The sequence below is a fragment of the Heptranchias perlo genome, unplaced genomic scaffold, assembly GCF_035084215.1.
Source record: "Heptranchias perlo isolate sHepPer1 unplaced genomic scaffold, sHepPer1.hap1 HAP1_SCAFFOLD_739, whole genome shotgun sequence".
NCBI lineage: Eukaryota > Metazoa > Chordata > Chondrichthyes > Hexanchiformes > Hexanchidae > Heptranchias > Heptranchias perlo.
In genome coordinates, this window is record NW_027139771.1 from 1 (window position 1) to 15,672 (window position 15,672).

General features: G+C 47.0%; 1 protein-coding gene across 1 annotated transcript in view; it reads right to left on the reverse strand.

Annotated features, from left to right (window-relative positions):
* Positions 1–1,029: 1,029 nt before the first annotated feature.
* The window catches only part of LOC137319131 (uncharacterized protein C16orf96-like), a gene marked incomplete at its 3' end in the record, with an annotated part of 55,462 nt that continues 40,819 nt past the window's right edge, over positions 1,030–15,672 (reverse strand). The window contains exons 3-5 of the mRNA XM_067981478.1: positions 15,286–15,321; positions 1,612–1,710; positions 1,030–1,513 (exon numbers count right to left, since the gene is read on the reverse strand). Coding sequence (XP_067837579.1) covers positions 1,030–1,513; positions 1,612–1,710; positions 15,286–15,321 — 619 coding nt within the window. The remainder of the gene's footprint in view (positions 1,514–1,611; positions 1,711–15,285; positions 15,322–15,672) is intronic.

Below are 15,672 nucleotides of genomic sequence, written 5' to 3' on the forward strand. Positions count from 1 at the left end.
TAAATTCTCTGTGCTAATCTACAGGAAACCTTTAAAGACTAATTCATCAAATTGGTTGTCTGAATAATGGTCATGTTTTACAAATCTGCTCCACGGGGAGGCAAGAAGGAATCTTTCTACAATTGCTGTCCTCTCCACCCCGCGTTCCTGGGTCCCAGCTCAGCACATACCACGCAACCCGAGTACCCCCGGCCCCACTCACAACGGACCCGAGTGCCCTCGGCCCCACTCACAACGGACCCGAGTGCCCTCGGCCCCCCACTCACAACGGACCCGAGCGCCCTCGGCCCCACTCACAACGGACCCGAGCGCCCTCGGCCCCACTCACAACGGGACCCGAGCGCCCTCGGCCCCACTCACAACGGACCCGAGCGCCCTCGGCCCCACTCACAACGGACCCGAGTACCCCCGGCCCCACTCACAACGGACCCGAGTGCCCTCGGCCCCACTCACAACGGACCCCGAGCGCCCCCGGCCCCACTCACAACAGACCCGAGTGCCCTCGGCCCCCACTCACAACGGACCCGAGTGCCCTCGGCCCCACTCACAACGGACCCGAGTGCCCTCGGCCCCACTCACAACGGACCCGAGTGCCCTCGGCCCCACTCACAACGGACCCGAGGGCCCTCGGCCCCACTCACAACGGACCCGAGGGGCCCTCGGCCCCACTCACAACGGACCCGAGTACCCTCGGCCCCACTCACAACGGACCCGAGTGCCCTCGGCCCCACTCACAACGGACCCGAGTGCCCTCGGCCCCACTCAACGGGGCCGTGTGAAAATGATCAAGGGTGATTGTCCAGTTGATTTTTCCTCCTTGTGTGGAAGCACCTATGGCTCACCCAGTGTCCCCCCAAACACAGCAGAGCCGGAACAGGCTGGACACTAATGGGCACGGCAATTCAGATCGCCAGCATTTTGCAACAACATTCTGAAAGAATACATAAAGCTCTTAATTATTCCATATCCTATTCCCAGACCCACAGGACATAGTGGACTAGAGGAACTGGGACCTGCTCTAAAACTCACCCAATCCTGCTAAAGCTTTTTCAAGAGCTGATACACGCTGGACTAAGATTGGGTGGCTGTCGGTTGCAAATCGAATGCGTTGAAGAGCTGACACGGCATCTGGATAAAGATGAGCGCCATCGTCACCGACAGTAAACGAGGCTGCTTTCGTGAGTTGAACATGAGGTTTAGGCACCTGAGTTGGACGTACTTCACCAGGATCTTTGAGTGTGGCAGGGGAAGGCTGCTCTGTCGTAGGGGGAGCTTGGACATTGCTACCTGCTGCTTGGGGCATTGTGACTTTACTGGAAGTTTTAACTGTGGCATCTGGTGCCTGGATTGTGCCAACAGGAGCCTGGGCCTCAACATCTGGTGCCTGGATTGTGCCAACAGGAGCCTGGGCCTCAACATCTGGTGCCTGGATTGTGCCAACAGGAGCCTGGGCCTCAACATCTGGTGCCTGGACTGTGCCAACAAGAATTTGGGCTGTTGGAGATTGTTGAACCTGTTAATGGTGAAAAGAACACAAGTGTTTCAGAAACAAGTTATCTTTATTTAACCAGCACAGAAGTTTTATAAAAAATTTGAAACACTTTTTTTTACATGATCAGGAACAGTTGGAGCGTCAACATTCGGGTCCACTAGTGTGTCTTGGAGGATCTTCCAACTGACAAACTTTTGTAATTGTTCAGGAGTTTTATTCTAAAGGGCACAATACAGAATAATAATTCAGTTATTGCAGCGAGTTACACTCAATATCCAGCATTTCTATTGCTGCTCTGATTTTAACCAAACATTTCACTACATTCTAATTTATCGCCATTCATATGCAGCTCCTTAATTACCATGAATTTCACACCTTGCACGTACACCTGAAGTGTGCAAGGTGTGAAGTGTGCAAGGATAATATGCAGCAGAGGGGGCCATATGGGAAATGGTGCATGGTTCCAAACTGCTGTATTTTCGAGCAATTCGGGGGAAGCCAATCTGCCCCATGATTACAGAGCCCCAATAATCTCAGATCCTTAATCCACTAGTTTTGCATCAATTTTAAATCCAGGTTGGCAGGTGAATGTGAAGGTGTGAGAGGCACAGGGATTAACAAACTGCAACTCAATGGGAATCAGAAAATTGGTGCCATCAAACACCATTGGGTTTTAGCTGTCATTTACCACCTAGCTGACTCACCTGGCCAGGTGTTGAGTTACAGCGATTAATCTAACCAGCGATTAATCTAACCAGCAATTAATCTAACCAGCTAAGCATCACAGAGACTCAAGAGGTGAGTACAGTAAACTGCTTTCAAACACTTTAAAATCTACATTTTTCACAAACAAAAGCCATTAATTTACTGCTATTTTTACACAGTATTATCAAAATATTTATTCTACGAGTTAATCTCCTATGATATTGTACACAAGACAAAGCATGATCTTCAGACGAAGCAAAGTTAGAGTCAGGAAAGTAATCGGACCAGGGAATGCCTCCATAAACCAGTCCTGATTTTAAAGTCATGCAATCTGCCCTTATTTTAAGAGATTTTGATTAGAAATTTCCAAGTAGATATTTACAATATAAACTGCATCGATTAGCCTGACAGTTCTGCTGCCATGCCTCCACTGACCACATGGTGTGGTTACACCGTGACAAGAGTCGATTATAAAATGTAGACATAGACTCATAGAAAGGTTACAGCACGGAAGGAGGCCATTCAGCCCATCGAGTCCGTGCCAGCTCTATGTAACAGCAATCCAGCTAGTCCCACTCCCCCGCCCTATCCCCGTAGCTCTGCAAACATTTTCTTTTCAAGTATTTATCCAGTTCCCTTTTGAAGGCCATGATTGAATCTGCCTCCACCACTCCCTCGGGCAGTGCATTCCAGATCCTAACCACTCGCTGGGTAAAAAAGTTTTTCCTCATGTCACCATTGGTTCTTTTGCCAATCACCTTAAATCTATGTCCTCTGGTTCTTGACCCTTCTGCCAATGGGAACAGTTTCTCTCTATCTACTCTGTCTAGACCCTTCATGATTTTAAATACCTCGATCAAATCTCCTCTCAAACTTCCCTGTCCAAGGAGAGGGCAATTAGGGATGGGCAATAAATGCCGGCCTTGCCAGCGATGCCCACATCCCGTGAACGAATAAAAAAAAAAGGAGAACAACCCCAGCTTCTCCAGTCTATCCATGTAACTAAAGTCCCTCATCCCTGGAATCATTCTAGTAAATCTCTTCTGCAGCCTCTCTAAGGCCTTCACATCTTTCCTAAAGTGCGGTGCCCAGAACTGGACACAATACTACAGTTGTGGTCGAACCAGTGTTTTATAAAGGTTCATCATGACTTCTATGCTTTTGTACTCTTTGCCTCTTTTTATAAAGCCCAGGATCCCATATGCTTTTTTACCCACTTTCTCAACCTGCCCTACCACCTTCAATGATTTGAGTACATATACCCCCAGATCTCTCTGTTCCTGTACCCCTTTTAGAATTGTGCCCTCTAGTTTATATTGCCTCTCCTCGTTCTTCGTACCGAAATGTATCACCTCGCATTTTTCTGCTTTAAATTTCATCTGCCTCGTGTCCGCCCATTCCACCAGCCTGTCTATATCCTCTTGAAGTCTATCACTATCCTCCTCACTGTTCACTACACTTCCAAGTTTTGTGTCATCTGCAAATTTGGAAATTGTGCCCTGTACTCCCAAGTCCAAGTCACTAATTTTTAAAAATTTGTTCATGGGTGAGGCCAGCATTTATTGCCCATCCCCAATTGCCCTTGAGAAGGTGGTGGTGAGCCGCCTTCTTGAACCGCTGCAGTCCGTGTGGTGAAGGTTCTCCCACAGTGCTGTTAGGAAGGGAGTTCCAGGATTTTGACCTGAATACCAAGAAAAGCAGTGGTCCCAGCACCGCCCCTGGGGAACACCACTGTTCACCTCCTTCCAGTCCGAAAAACAATGTTCACCACAACTCTCTGTTTCCTGTTACTTAGCCAATTCTGTATCCATGCTGTTACTGCCCCCTTTATTCCATGGGCTTCAATCTTGATGACAAGCCTATTATGTGGCACTTTATCAAACACCTTTTGAAAGTCCATATACACCACATCAACTGCATTGCCCTCATCGACCCTCTCTGTTACCTCATCACAAAACTCTATCAGGTTAGTTAAACACGATTTGCCTTTAACAAATCCGTGCTGGCTTTCCCTAATCAATCCACACTTGTCCAAGTGACTGTTAATTCTGTCCCGGATTATCGTTTCTAAAATTTTCCCCACCACCGAGGTTAAACTGACTGGCCTGTAGTTGCTGGGTTCATCCTTATATTCTTTTCTGAAAAGGGTGTAACATTTGCAATTCTCCAGTCCTCTGGCACCACTCCCGTATCTAAGGATGTTTGGAAGATTATGGCCAGTACCTCCGCAATTTCCCCCCTTGGAATTTGAATTAAGAATGGAAAAAGTTGGCAGGAACTATGCGCAGAGCCAGGATTTTTAAAATGGCATCGATATATAGATAGATATCAGGATCGAGATGTCTCAAGTGGGGTGGGGGGAAATCAGGGATCTGGACCGGGGGGGGGGTGCGGGGGGAGGAAATCAGGGATCTGGACCGGGGGGGGGGGGGGGGGGGGCGGGGGGAGGAAATCAGGGAGAGGAGGGAGGTAGCGGTCGTAGCTCACTTGCCTCGGAGTCTGAAGGTCGTGGGTTCGAGCCCCACTCCAGAGACTTGAGCCCAGAATCCAGGCTGACTCTCCCGGTGCAGTACTGAAGGAGGTGCCATCTTTTGGATGAGATGTTAAACCGAGGCCCCGACTGCCCTCTCAGGTGCCCGTAAATGATCCCATGGCCACTATTTTGAAGGGCAGGAGAGTTCTCCCGTGGTGTTCTGGGCCAATATTTATCCCTCAAACCAACATCACTAAAAATAGAGAGCTAGAAATTGGGCTGTCTAGTGCCCTTTGTTTTGGCATTACGCGGCCTCCCAAACATCCAAGATGGCGCCTTGGGTGCGCATGCACGCTTCTAGCGTGACATGCGCTGGATGCCATCTTGGTAAAGGGTTTAACGCACATGCAAATAATGAACACCGGCAGCATGTAAAGTAGGGAGACTATTCGTTTGATCAGTGTCCAACGCTAATTTAAAGTGATAAACACCATTTTGGGACTTAACAGTCCATTCATTGCACAGTCTCAACCGCAACCATCTGACCGTGTCTTAGAGTGCCTGGAGGACCCCCCACCAGCGCTATTTAAAGGGACCATGCAGGATTTATAGGTTAGCGGCTGGATTATTGCTTCCGGCTGCCGATACACTTGTACCTGTTTTTGGAGGTCTCCTAGACTTGAATACTAGGACGTGGGGACATAGCCTAACATTTAGAGCCAGGACGTGCAGGAGTGCAGTTAGGAAATGCTTCCACACGCAAAGGGTGGGAGACGTTTGGAATGCTCTTCCGCAGATGGCAGTTGGTGCTAGCTCACTTGTTAAATCTGAGATTGATAGAGTTCTGTGAACCAAGGGTATTAAGGGATATGGGGCTAAGGCGGGTGTATGGAGTTAGGTCACAGATCCACCATGATCTCACTGAATGGCGGAACAGGCTCGAGGGGATAAATGCCACTGCCCCTTGCTGCCTCCTGTTATTCACCACCTTCCCCTGCAAGAAAGCAGGACGGGTGATGTGTCTATCATGATTGAACAGCTGCCAGTGTGTGTGGCCTGTGAGTTGTGGGTGGGCGGCTTGCAACAGTGATAATGTGTCAGGGTGAGAGGAAGCATCAGATGGGAAGAGTTGAGTACTGATGGAAAGAGTTTGTTGGTATGTGGGTGATGGGGGTGTCGTGTGTGGTGCAGTTGGTAGGAGATGGCACTTGACAGTTGACCTCACTCACCTTGACCACTCATGTCAAAGCAATGAACTTCTTCCTGCACTGCATCCATGTTCATGGTGCTGTGCGCCTGGCATTGAGATATGTCTGGAGGGCCTCTTGCACCCCCCCCTCCCCCACGGATATAGGATGCCCCTCCTTCTGTCCACCTCTTGCACCAAGGTCTCTAGTGCATCAGCAGAGAACATTGTTGCACGCACTCTCACAGGCCTGGTACCAACTCAGATCGGCAGATTGGTGAGGTCTGGTGTGCAGATTGGAGGATGTGGGATTTAGTAATGCACAACCTTTATTCAATGTTTTAACATAACTCAACAGTTTGTAAACATAGGGACGGGACCTGCATTTGTGCTTTACATGTGTGAAGTCTGATCTCCATTCAGACTCCTTGTGGACAGCAGATTGTTATTTTTAGCAAATAACAGGCACCAGCCACCTTTAAGAGATTTTGGCAGGCTGGCTGTCAGATCGACATCCTCCCTTTAAGAGATTGGGGCTCCCCCTGCTGGTGGAAAGTGTGCATGTCCTCGTGCCAGGTCTGGTTTTAACGCTGCTCTCAGGTAAGTCCTCAGGTGGACAAACGTCTCGTCCTGCCTGCGCAGGAAACACCGAGCACAGGTTAATCACAGATCGCGATACCTGCACCCGGTTTCCGGCCCTATCCAATTTAATCCCCAGATTATCTGGTCATTATCACCTTGCTATTTGTGGGACCTTGCTGTGCGCAAATTGGCTGTGATATTTCCTACATTGCAATGGTGACTACACTTCAAATGTATTGTAAAGCTCTTTGGGATGTCCTGAGGTCATGAAAGGTGCTATATGAATGCAAGTCTTTCTTTAATTGGGGGAAATCGGGGGTCAGGACTTGGAGGGGGGGGGAAGATCGGGGGTTAAGAACATAAGAAATAGGAGCAGGAGAAGGCCATTCAGCCCCTCGAGCCTGCTCCACCATTCAATAAGATCATGGCTGATCTTCGACCTCAACTCCATTTTCCTGCACTATCCCCATATCCCTTGATGCCTTTAATATCTAGAAATCTATCGATCTCTGTTTTGAATGTACTCAATGAAAGAGCCTCCACAGCCCTCTGGGGTAGAGAATTCCAAAGATTCACCACCCTGTGAGTGAAGAAATTTCTCCTCATCTCAGTCCTAAATGGCCGACCCCTTATTCTGAGACTGTGACCCCTGGTTCTAGACTCCCCAGCCAGGGGAAACATCCTCCCTGCATCTACCCTGTCGAGCCCTGTAAGAATTTTGTATGTTTCAATGAGATCATCTCTCATTCTTCTAAACTCGAGTGAATACAGGCCTAGTCTACTCAATCTCTCCTCATACAACAATCCCGCCATTCCAGGAATCAGTCTGGTGAACCTTCGTTGCACTCCCTCTATGGCAAGTATATCCTTTCTCAGGTAAGGAGACCAAAATTGTACACAATACTCCAGGTGTGGTCTCACCAAGGCCCTGTATAATTGCAGTGAGACATCCTTGCTCCTGTACTCAAATCCTCTTGCTTGCTGCACCTGCATGTTTGCTTTCAGTGACGCATGTACAAGGACACCCAGGTCCCTTTGAACATCAACATTTCCCAGTCTCTCACCATTTAAAAAATACTCTGCATTTTTAGTCCTGGGAAATGAAGATGGGCAAGTGGGTGAAGTGACAGTGGGTGACCATATTGGAGATAGTGACCACAATTCAGTTAGTTTTAGCATTATTATGGAAAAGGACAGAGTTAAATCAGGAGTAAACGTTTTAAATTAGGGGAAGGCAAATTTTACAGAACTAAGAGGTGATTTGGCAGAAGTGGACTGGACACAACTACTTGAGGAGAAATCAGTGGCAAACCAGTGGGAGGCACTAAAAAGTGAAATTCTACGGGTACAATGCAGACACGTCCCCTCAAAGAAAAAGGGTGGCACTGCCAAATTTAAAGCCCCCTGGTTGTCTAGAAGTATACGGGGCAAGATAAAGCAGAAAAAGAAAGGTTATGACTGTCACAGAAAACTAAATACTGCAGAAAGCCTAGAGGAGTATAGACTGTACAGGGATGATGTAAAAAAGGAAATAAGCAAAGCAAAGAGAGGGCATGAAAAAATATTTGCTAGTAAGATTAAAGAAAACCCAAAGATGTTTTATCAGTACATTAAGAACAAGAGGATAGCTAAGGAAAAGGTGGGACCTATCAGGGATGATAAGGGTAACTTGTGTGTAGAAGCAGAGGATGTGGGTAGGGTTTTAAATGAATATTTTGTCGCCGTATTCACAAAGGAAAGGATGATCCGGACGTAGTAGTTAAAGAGGAGAGGTGTGAAATATTGGATAAGGTAAACATAACGAGAGAGGAAGTACGAGAGGGACTGGAATCCTTGAAAGTTGATAAGTCACCAGGGCCGGATGGAATGTTGCCAAGGCTATTGAAGGAAGCCAGGGAGGAAATAGCGGATGCTCTGAGGATCATTTTCCAATCCTCACTAGATACAGGGGAGGTACCGGAGGACTGGAAGACGGCAAACGTAGTACTATTGTTTAAAAAGGGTACGAGGGAAAGGCCGAACAATTATAGGCCGGTCAGCCTTACCTCGGTGGTGGGCAAACTATTAGAATCAATACTGAGAGATAGGATAAACTGTCACTTGGAAAGGCATGGTTTAATCAGGGATAGTCAGCATGGATTTGTTCAGGGAAGGTCATGCCTTACAAATCTGATTAAATTCTTTGAGGAAGTGACAAGGAGGATTGATGAGGGTAGTGCAGTGGATAGAAACATAGAAACATAGAAAATAGGAGCAAGAGTAGGCCATTCGGCCCTTCGGGCCTGCCCCGCCATTCAAATGATCATGGCTGATCGTCTAACTCAGTACCCTGTTCCCGCTTTTTCCCCACATCCTTTGATCCCTTTAGCATTAAGAAATATATCTATCTCCTTCTTGAATACATCTAATGACTTGGCCTCCACTGCCTTCTGTGGTAGAGAATTCCACAGGTTCACCACCCTCTGAGTGAAGAAATTTCTCCTCATCTCGGTTCTAAATGGCAGACCCCGTATCCTGAGACTGTGACCCCTGGTTCTGGACTCCCCAGCCATCGGGAACATCCTCCCTGCATCTAGTCTGTCCAGTCCTGTTAGAATTTTATATGTTTCGATGAGATCACCTCTCATTCTTCTAAACTCTAGTGAATATAGGCCTAGTCGACCCAATCTCTCCTCATACGTCAGTCCTGCCATCCCAGAAATCAGTCTGGTAAACCTGCGTTGCACTCCCTCCATGGCAAGGACATCCTTCCTCAGATAAGGAGACCAAAACTGCACACAATACTCCAGATGTGGTCTCACCAAGGCCCTGTATAACTGCAGTAAGACATCCCTGCTCCAGTACTCAAATTCTCTTGCAATGAAGGCCAACGTACCATTCGCCTTCCTAACTGCTTGCTGCACCTGAATGCTCACTTTCAGCGACTGGTGTACAAGGACACCCAGGTCTCGTTGCACCTCCCCTTTTCCCAATCTATCACCATTCAGATAATCTGCCTTTCTGTTTTTACAACCAAAGTGGATAACCTCACATTTATCCAGGTTATACTGCATCTGCCATGTTCTTGCCCACTCACCCAACTTGTCCAAATCACATTGGAGCCTCTTTGCATCCTCCTCACAGCTCACATTCCACCCCAGCTTTGTGTCATCTGCAAACTTGGAAATGTTACATTCAGTTCCCTCATCCAAATCATTGATATATATTGTGAATAGCTGGGGCCCAAGCACTGATCCCTGCGGTACCCCACTAGTCACTGCCTGCCACCCGAAAAAGGCTAATTTATTCCTACTCTCTGTTTCCTGTCTGTCAACCAATTCTCAATCCATGCCAGGAAATTCCCCCCAATCCCATGTGCTTTAATTTTGCACACTAACCTCTTGTGTGGGACCTTATCAAAAGCCTTCTGAAAATCCAAATACACCACATCCACTGGTTCTCCCCTATCTATTCTACTAGTTACATCCTCAAAAAATGCCAGTAGATTTGTTAAGCATGATTTCCCTTTCATAAACCCATGCTGACTTTGTCCAATCCCGTTAATGCCCTCCAAGTGTTCTGTTATCACATCTTTTATAATAGACTCTAGCATTTTCCCCACTACTGATGTTAGGCTAACTGGTCTGTAATTCCCTGTTTTTTCTCTCCCTCCTTTTTTAAATAGTGGGGTTACATTTGCCACCCTCCAATCTGTAGGAACTGTTCCAGAGTCTATAGAATTTTGGAAGATGATCACCAATGCATCCACTATTTCCAGGGCCACTTCCTTTAGTACTCTGGGATGTAGATTATCAGGTCCTGGGGATTTGTCAGCCTTTAGCCCCATTTATTTCCCTAGCACTTTTTTTTTACTAATACTGGTTTCCTTCAGTTCCTCCCTCTCACTAGACCCTTGGTTCCCTAACATTTCTGGCAGGTTATTTGTGTCCTTCTTTGTGAAGACAGAACCAAAGTATGTGTTTAATTGTTCTGCCATTTCTTTGTTCCCCATTATAATTTCCCCCATTTCTGACTGTAAGGGACCTACATTTGTCTTCACTAATCTTTTTCTCTTGACATATTTATAGAAGCTTTTACAGTCAGTTTTTATGTTCCCTGCTAGTTTACTCTCATACTCTATTTTTCCCCTCTTAATCAATCTCTTTGTCCTCCTTTGCTGAATTCTGAACTGCTCCCAATCCTCAGGCTTGCCGCTTTTTCTGGCAATTTTATGTGTCTCCTCTTTGGATCTAATACTATCCCTAATTTATTTTGTAAGCCACGGTTGAGCCACCTTTCCTGTTTTATTTTTGCGCCAGACAGGAATGAATAATTGTTGTAACTCCTGCACATGTTCTTTAAATATTAGCCATTGCCGATCCACCATCATCCCTTTTAGTAAAGTTCCCCAATGTACATGTTGTCTACATGGATTTTAGTAAGGCATTTGACAAGGTCCCACACGGCAGACTGGTCAGAAAGGTAAAAGCCCATGGGATACAGGGAAATGTGGCTAATTGGATCCAAAATTGGCTCAGTAACAGGAAACAAAGGGTAAAAATCAATGGATGTCTTTGTGAATGGAAACCCGTTTCCAGTGGTGTGCCACAGGGCTCAGTGTTGGGTCCCTTGCTGTTTGTGGTACATATTAATGATTTGGACTTGAATGTAGGGGGCATGATTGGCAAATTTGCAGATGACACAAAAATTGGCCGTGTAGTTGATAGTGAAGAGGATAGCTGTGGACTCCAAGAAGATATCAATGGGTTGGTGGAGTGGGCGGAAAAGTGGCAAATGGAGTTCAACCGGAGAAGTGTGAGGTAATGCACTTAGGGAGGGCAAACAGTAAAAGGGAATACGCAGTAAACGGGAATATATTGAGAGGGGTAGAGGAAGTGAGAGACCTTGGAGTGCATGTGCACAGGTCCCTGAAGGTGGCAGTACATGTAGATAAGGTTGTGAAGAAGGCATACGGAATGCTCTCCGTTATTAGCTGAGGTATAAAATACAAAAGCAGGGATGTAATGATGGAACTGTATAAAACGCTGGTAAGGCCACAGCTGGAGTATTGTGCGCAGTTCTGGTCACCACATTACAGGAAGGACGTAATTGCTCTGGAGAGAGTGCAGAGAAGATTTACAAGAATGTTGACATAGCTTGAAAATTGCAGCTACGAGGAGAGATTGGATAGGCTGGGGTTGTTTTCCTTGGAGCAGAGGAGGCTGAGGGGAGACTTGATTGAGGTGTACAAAATTATGAGGGGCCCAGATAGAGTAGACAGGAAGTACCTGTTTCCCCTAGCGGAGAGTTCAAGAACTAGAGGACATAGATTTAAGCTGATTGGCGGAAGGATTAGAGGGGACATGAGGAAAAACTTTTTTACCCAGAGGGTGGTGGGTGTGTGGAATTCGCTGCCCGAATTGGTGGTAGAGGCAGGGACCCTCAACTCTTTTAAAAAGTACCTGGACCTGCACCTGAAGTGCTGTAAGCTGCAGGGCTACGGACCGGGTGCTGGAAGGTGGGATTAGAATGGGCACCTGGTTGTTCTTCGAGCCGGCGCAGACACGATGGGCCGAATGGCCCCCTTCTGTGCTGTATCTTTTCTATGGTTCTATTTTGCTTAGAGACGGCGGGGACTCGATGGGCCGAATGGCCTCCTTCCGTGCTGTAACTTTTATATGACTCTAACTCCACTTTCCTGCCCTATCCTCATCCTTCGTGTCCAAAAATCTATCGATCTCATCCTTGAATATACTCAACGACTCAGCATCCACAGCCCTCTGGGGTAGAGAATTCCAAAGGTTCACAACCCTCTGAGTGAAGAAATTTTCCCTCATCTCAGTCTTAAATGGCCGACCCCTTATCCTGAGACTATGCCCCCCAGTTCTAGACTCTTCGGCCAAGGGAAACAATCTCTCAGAATCTTATGTTTCAATGAGATCGCCTCTCATTCTTCTAAACTCTAGAGAGTATAGGCCCATTCTACTCAATCACTCCTCATAGGACAACTCTCTCATCCCAGGAATCAATCTAATGAACCTTTGTTGCACCGCCTCTAAGGTAAGTATATCCTTCCTTAGATATGGAGACCAAAAGTGTACACAGTACTCCAGGTGTGGTCTCACCAGAGCCCTATATAATTGCAGCAAGACCTCCTTACTAACATGCTTAACCATGGCTAACATAACATTTTGCTTCCTAATTGCTTGCTGTACCTAGAATCATAGAAAGGTTACAGCATGGAAGGAGGCCATTTGGCCCATCGAACCCATGCTGGCTTTCTGCAAGAGCAAGTAAGCTAGTCCCACTCCCCTGCCCTATCCCCGTAGCCCTGTCAAGTTTTCCCTTCAAGTACTTACCCAGTTTCCTTTTGAAGGCCATGATTGAATCTGCCTCCACCACCCCCTCAGGCAGTGCATTCCAGATCCTAACCACTCGCTGTGTGAAAAAGTTTTTCCTCATGTCACCTTTGGTTCTTTTGTCAATCACCTTAAATCTATGTCCTCTGGTTCTTGACCCTTCTGCCAATGGGAACAGTTTCTCTCTATCTACTCTGTCTCGACCCCTCATGATTCTGAATACCTCGATCAAATCTCCTCTCAAACTTCTCTGCTCGAAGAACAACCCCAGCTTCTCCAGTCTATCCACGTAACTGAAGTCCCTCATTCCTGGAACCATTCTAGTAAATCTTTTCTGCACCCTCTCTAAGAGTCTCCCCACCCATTTAACATGCGCCCACAGCCCGGGTACACTCTGCCCACAGCCCGGGTACACTCTGCCCACAGCCCGGGTACACTCTGCCCACAGCCCGGGTACACTCTGCCCACAGCCCGGGTACACTCTGCCCACAGCCCGGGTACACTCTGCCCACAGCCCGGGTACACTCTGCCCACAGCCCGGGTACACTCTGCCCACAGCCCGGGTACACTCTGCCCACAGCCCGGGTACACTCTGCCCACAGCCCGGGTACACTCTGCCCACAGCCCGGGTACACTCTGCCCACAGCCCGGGTACACTCTGCCCACAGCCCGGGTACACTCTGCCCACAGCCCGGGTACACTCTGCCCACAGCCCGGGTACACTCTGCCCACAGCCCGGGTACACTCTGCCCACAGCCCGGGTACACTCTGCCCACAGCCCGGGTACACTCTGCCCACAGCCCGGGTACACTCTGCCCACAGCCCGGGTACACTCTGCCCACAGCCCGGGTACACTCTGCCCACAGCCCGGGTACACTCTGCCCACAGCCCGGGTACACTCTGCCCACAGCCCGGGTACACTCTGCCCACAGCCCGGGTACACTCTGCCCACAGCCCGGGTACACTCTGCCCACAGCCCGGGTACACTCTGCCCACAGCCCGGGTACACTCTGCCCACAGCCCGGGTACACTCTGCCCACAGCCCGGGTACACTCTGCCCACAGCCCGGGTACACTCTGCCCTATCATAGACTCTACCCACCCATTTAATCTCCTGAAAAAATAATTTGCAAGATTTCTTTCTATACAACCCACTCTCCCACTATTGAAATTTATTGGCTCCTTCAACAGGTATGATATTTCCCTGTCCTGTCCTGTGAGCTTTTGATTGGGTCGAGACTGAGACATTCATATAACTTTCAATCCCATTGCCAACTTGCTGTTAATCCAGCTCCTTTTTGAAAATGTTAATCTGACACAGCATTAACTGGGAGTCTGTTGCACACCCACTGTCTGTGGGAATAAAGGGGTCTGGGTTTTATGGCTGACTAAAAGCAGAGAAAAACAGAACCAGCTACCACAGAGAAGGATGCAACTCTGACCCAACAGGATGACTACATCCTGATTAAAGAGGTCATAAGCCTTTTTGCTAACACCATAGACTTGTACAGAGAGCATCCAATTACTGTTGGTTATTCTATTATATAAACACAGACAAATTCAGTGATGCTGCACTCTCAAAGACAGAGAAGAGGCTTAAACTGTATAGCACTCAAACACTCACATCTAAACCTGGTCCCAGACTGCAGCCTCGACACACTTGCCCTGCAGTGTAATTATCCGAACTAATTGCTGAGTTTTATAACAGTGCACAAACTGAAATCTAGTCATTTTCCTATTTCTGATTTCGAGCAACTCCTGTTAGTTAAAAGTAGTTTTTTGGGCTAAAAATTCCAGCAAATTGAATTAGGCTGTTGGAATAAAACAGTGCAATTGAACACAATCAGAACCTGAGTTATCCGGTAACTGGAATGAGGTGACTTTGAATTCACCAGAGTAGACTGTACCCCAATAATCATGACTTTCCTTGCATAGAGTTAGGAAGATGAAGTATTTTTAGAAATTAAGCTCTGCTTTGCTGTTTGTCCCACAATCTTTGGGAAAGCAAGAGTGAAATGGTTTTCAACCAGTGGGACACATTACTGAGGCGCATGGCAGGATATTTTGTTAATGTCATTGGGTTGGTTTAATTTAGGACAACTTGAAGTGAGTTAAATAAAGCATCATATATCACAGCCTATCTGCACCCAGGTAAATTCCAATACATTTCCCACAATTATTGGCTTCATAATGTTGTGATTTTCCAGCTACTCATCTCTACCTCAATGGGGTTCAAATCTTGAAACATATGAATCGTCACGATACTGGATTCCCCCCATCCTTTCACTTACCTCCTGCTCCTTGCTCATATTTGTCATCTGCCTGTAACATACTCAGAGGCATAAGTGAGAAATGCTATGGAATGGTAAGGATAAAACAAAAGCACATTTCCCAATATTTAACCAACAATTCTATCTTATATCTGAAAACAGCCATCGATTGTCTGATATAAAGAACATGAAACAGGGGGTGTGAAATGAACATTTAGGCACGAAGAATGCTGTCCTCACCAGTATTTCATTTATCAAACCAACGTCATTCATCACCTGAAACACACAAGAAAAAACAGAGATGAATGAATATGGGTCCATAAAACAGGCCTGTCCTCTGTGCCTTCAATCTCAGAATAACATGCAAGTACGTTTGGCTTTTCTCAAAATCCATAAAACTTTCACTTCGATTTCAATCTCCAGTTCCAAAATAATTTCAGATCCATCAAACAAACTCCAATACCCCACAGTGTGCCCAATAACACACCCCACAACACACAATACCCCACAGTGATCCAAGAACACACCCCATAATAAACCAATAACACACCCCATAACATCCAATACCCCACAGTGATCCAATAACACACCCCATAATACCCAATAACCCACAGTGTGCCCAATAAC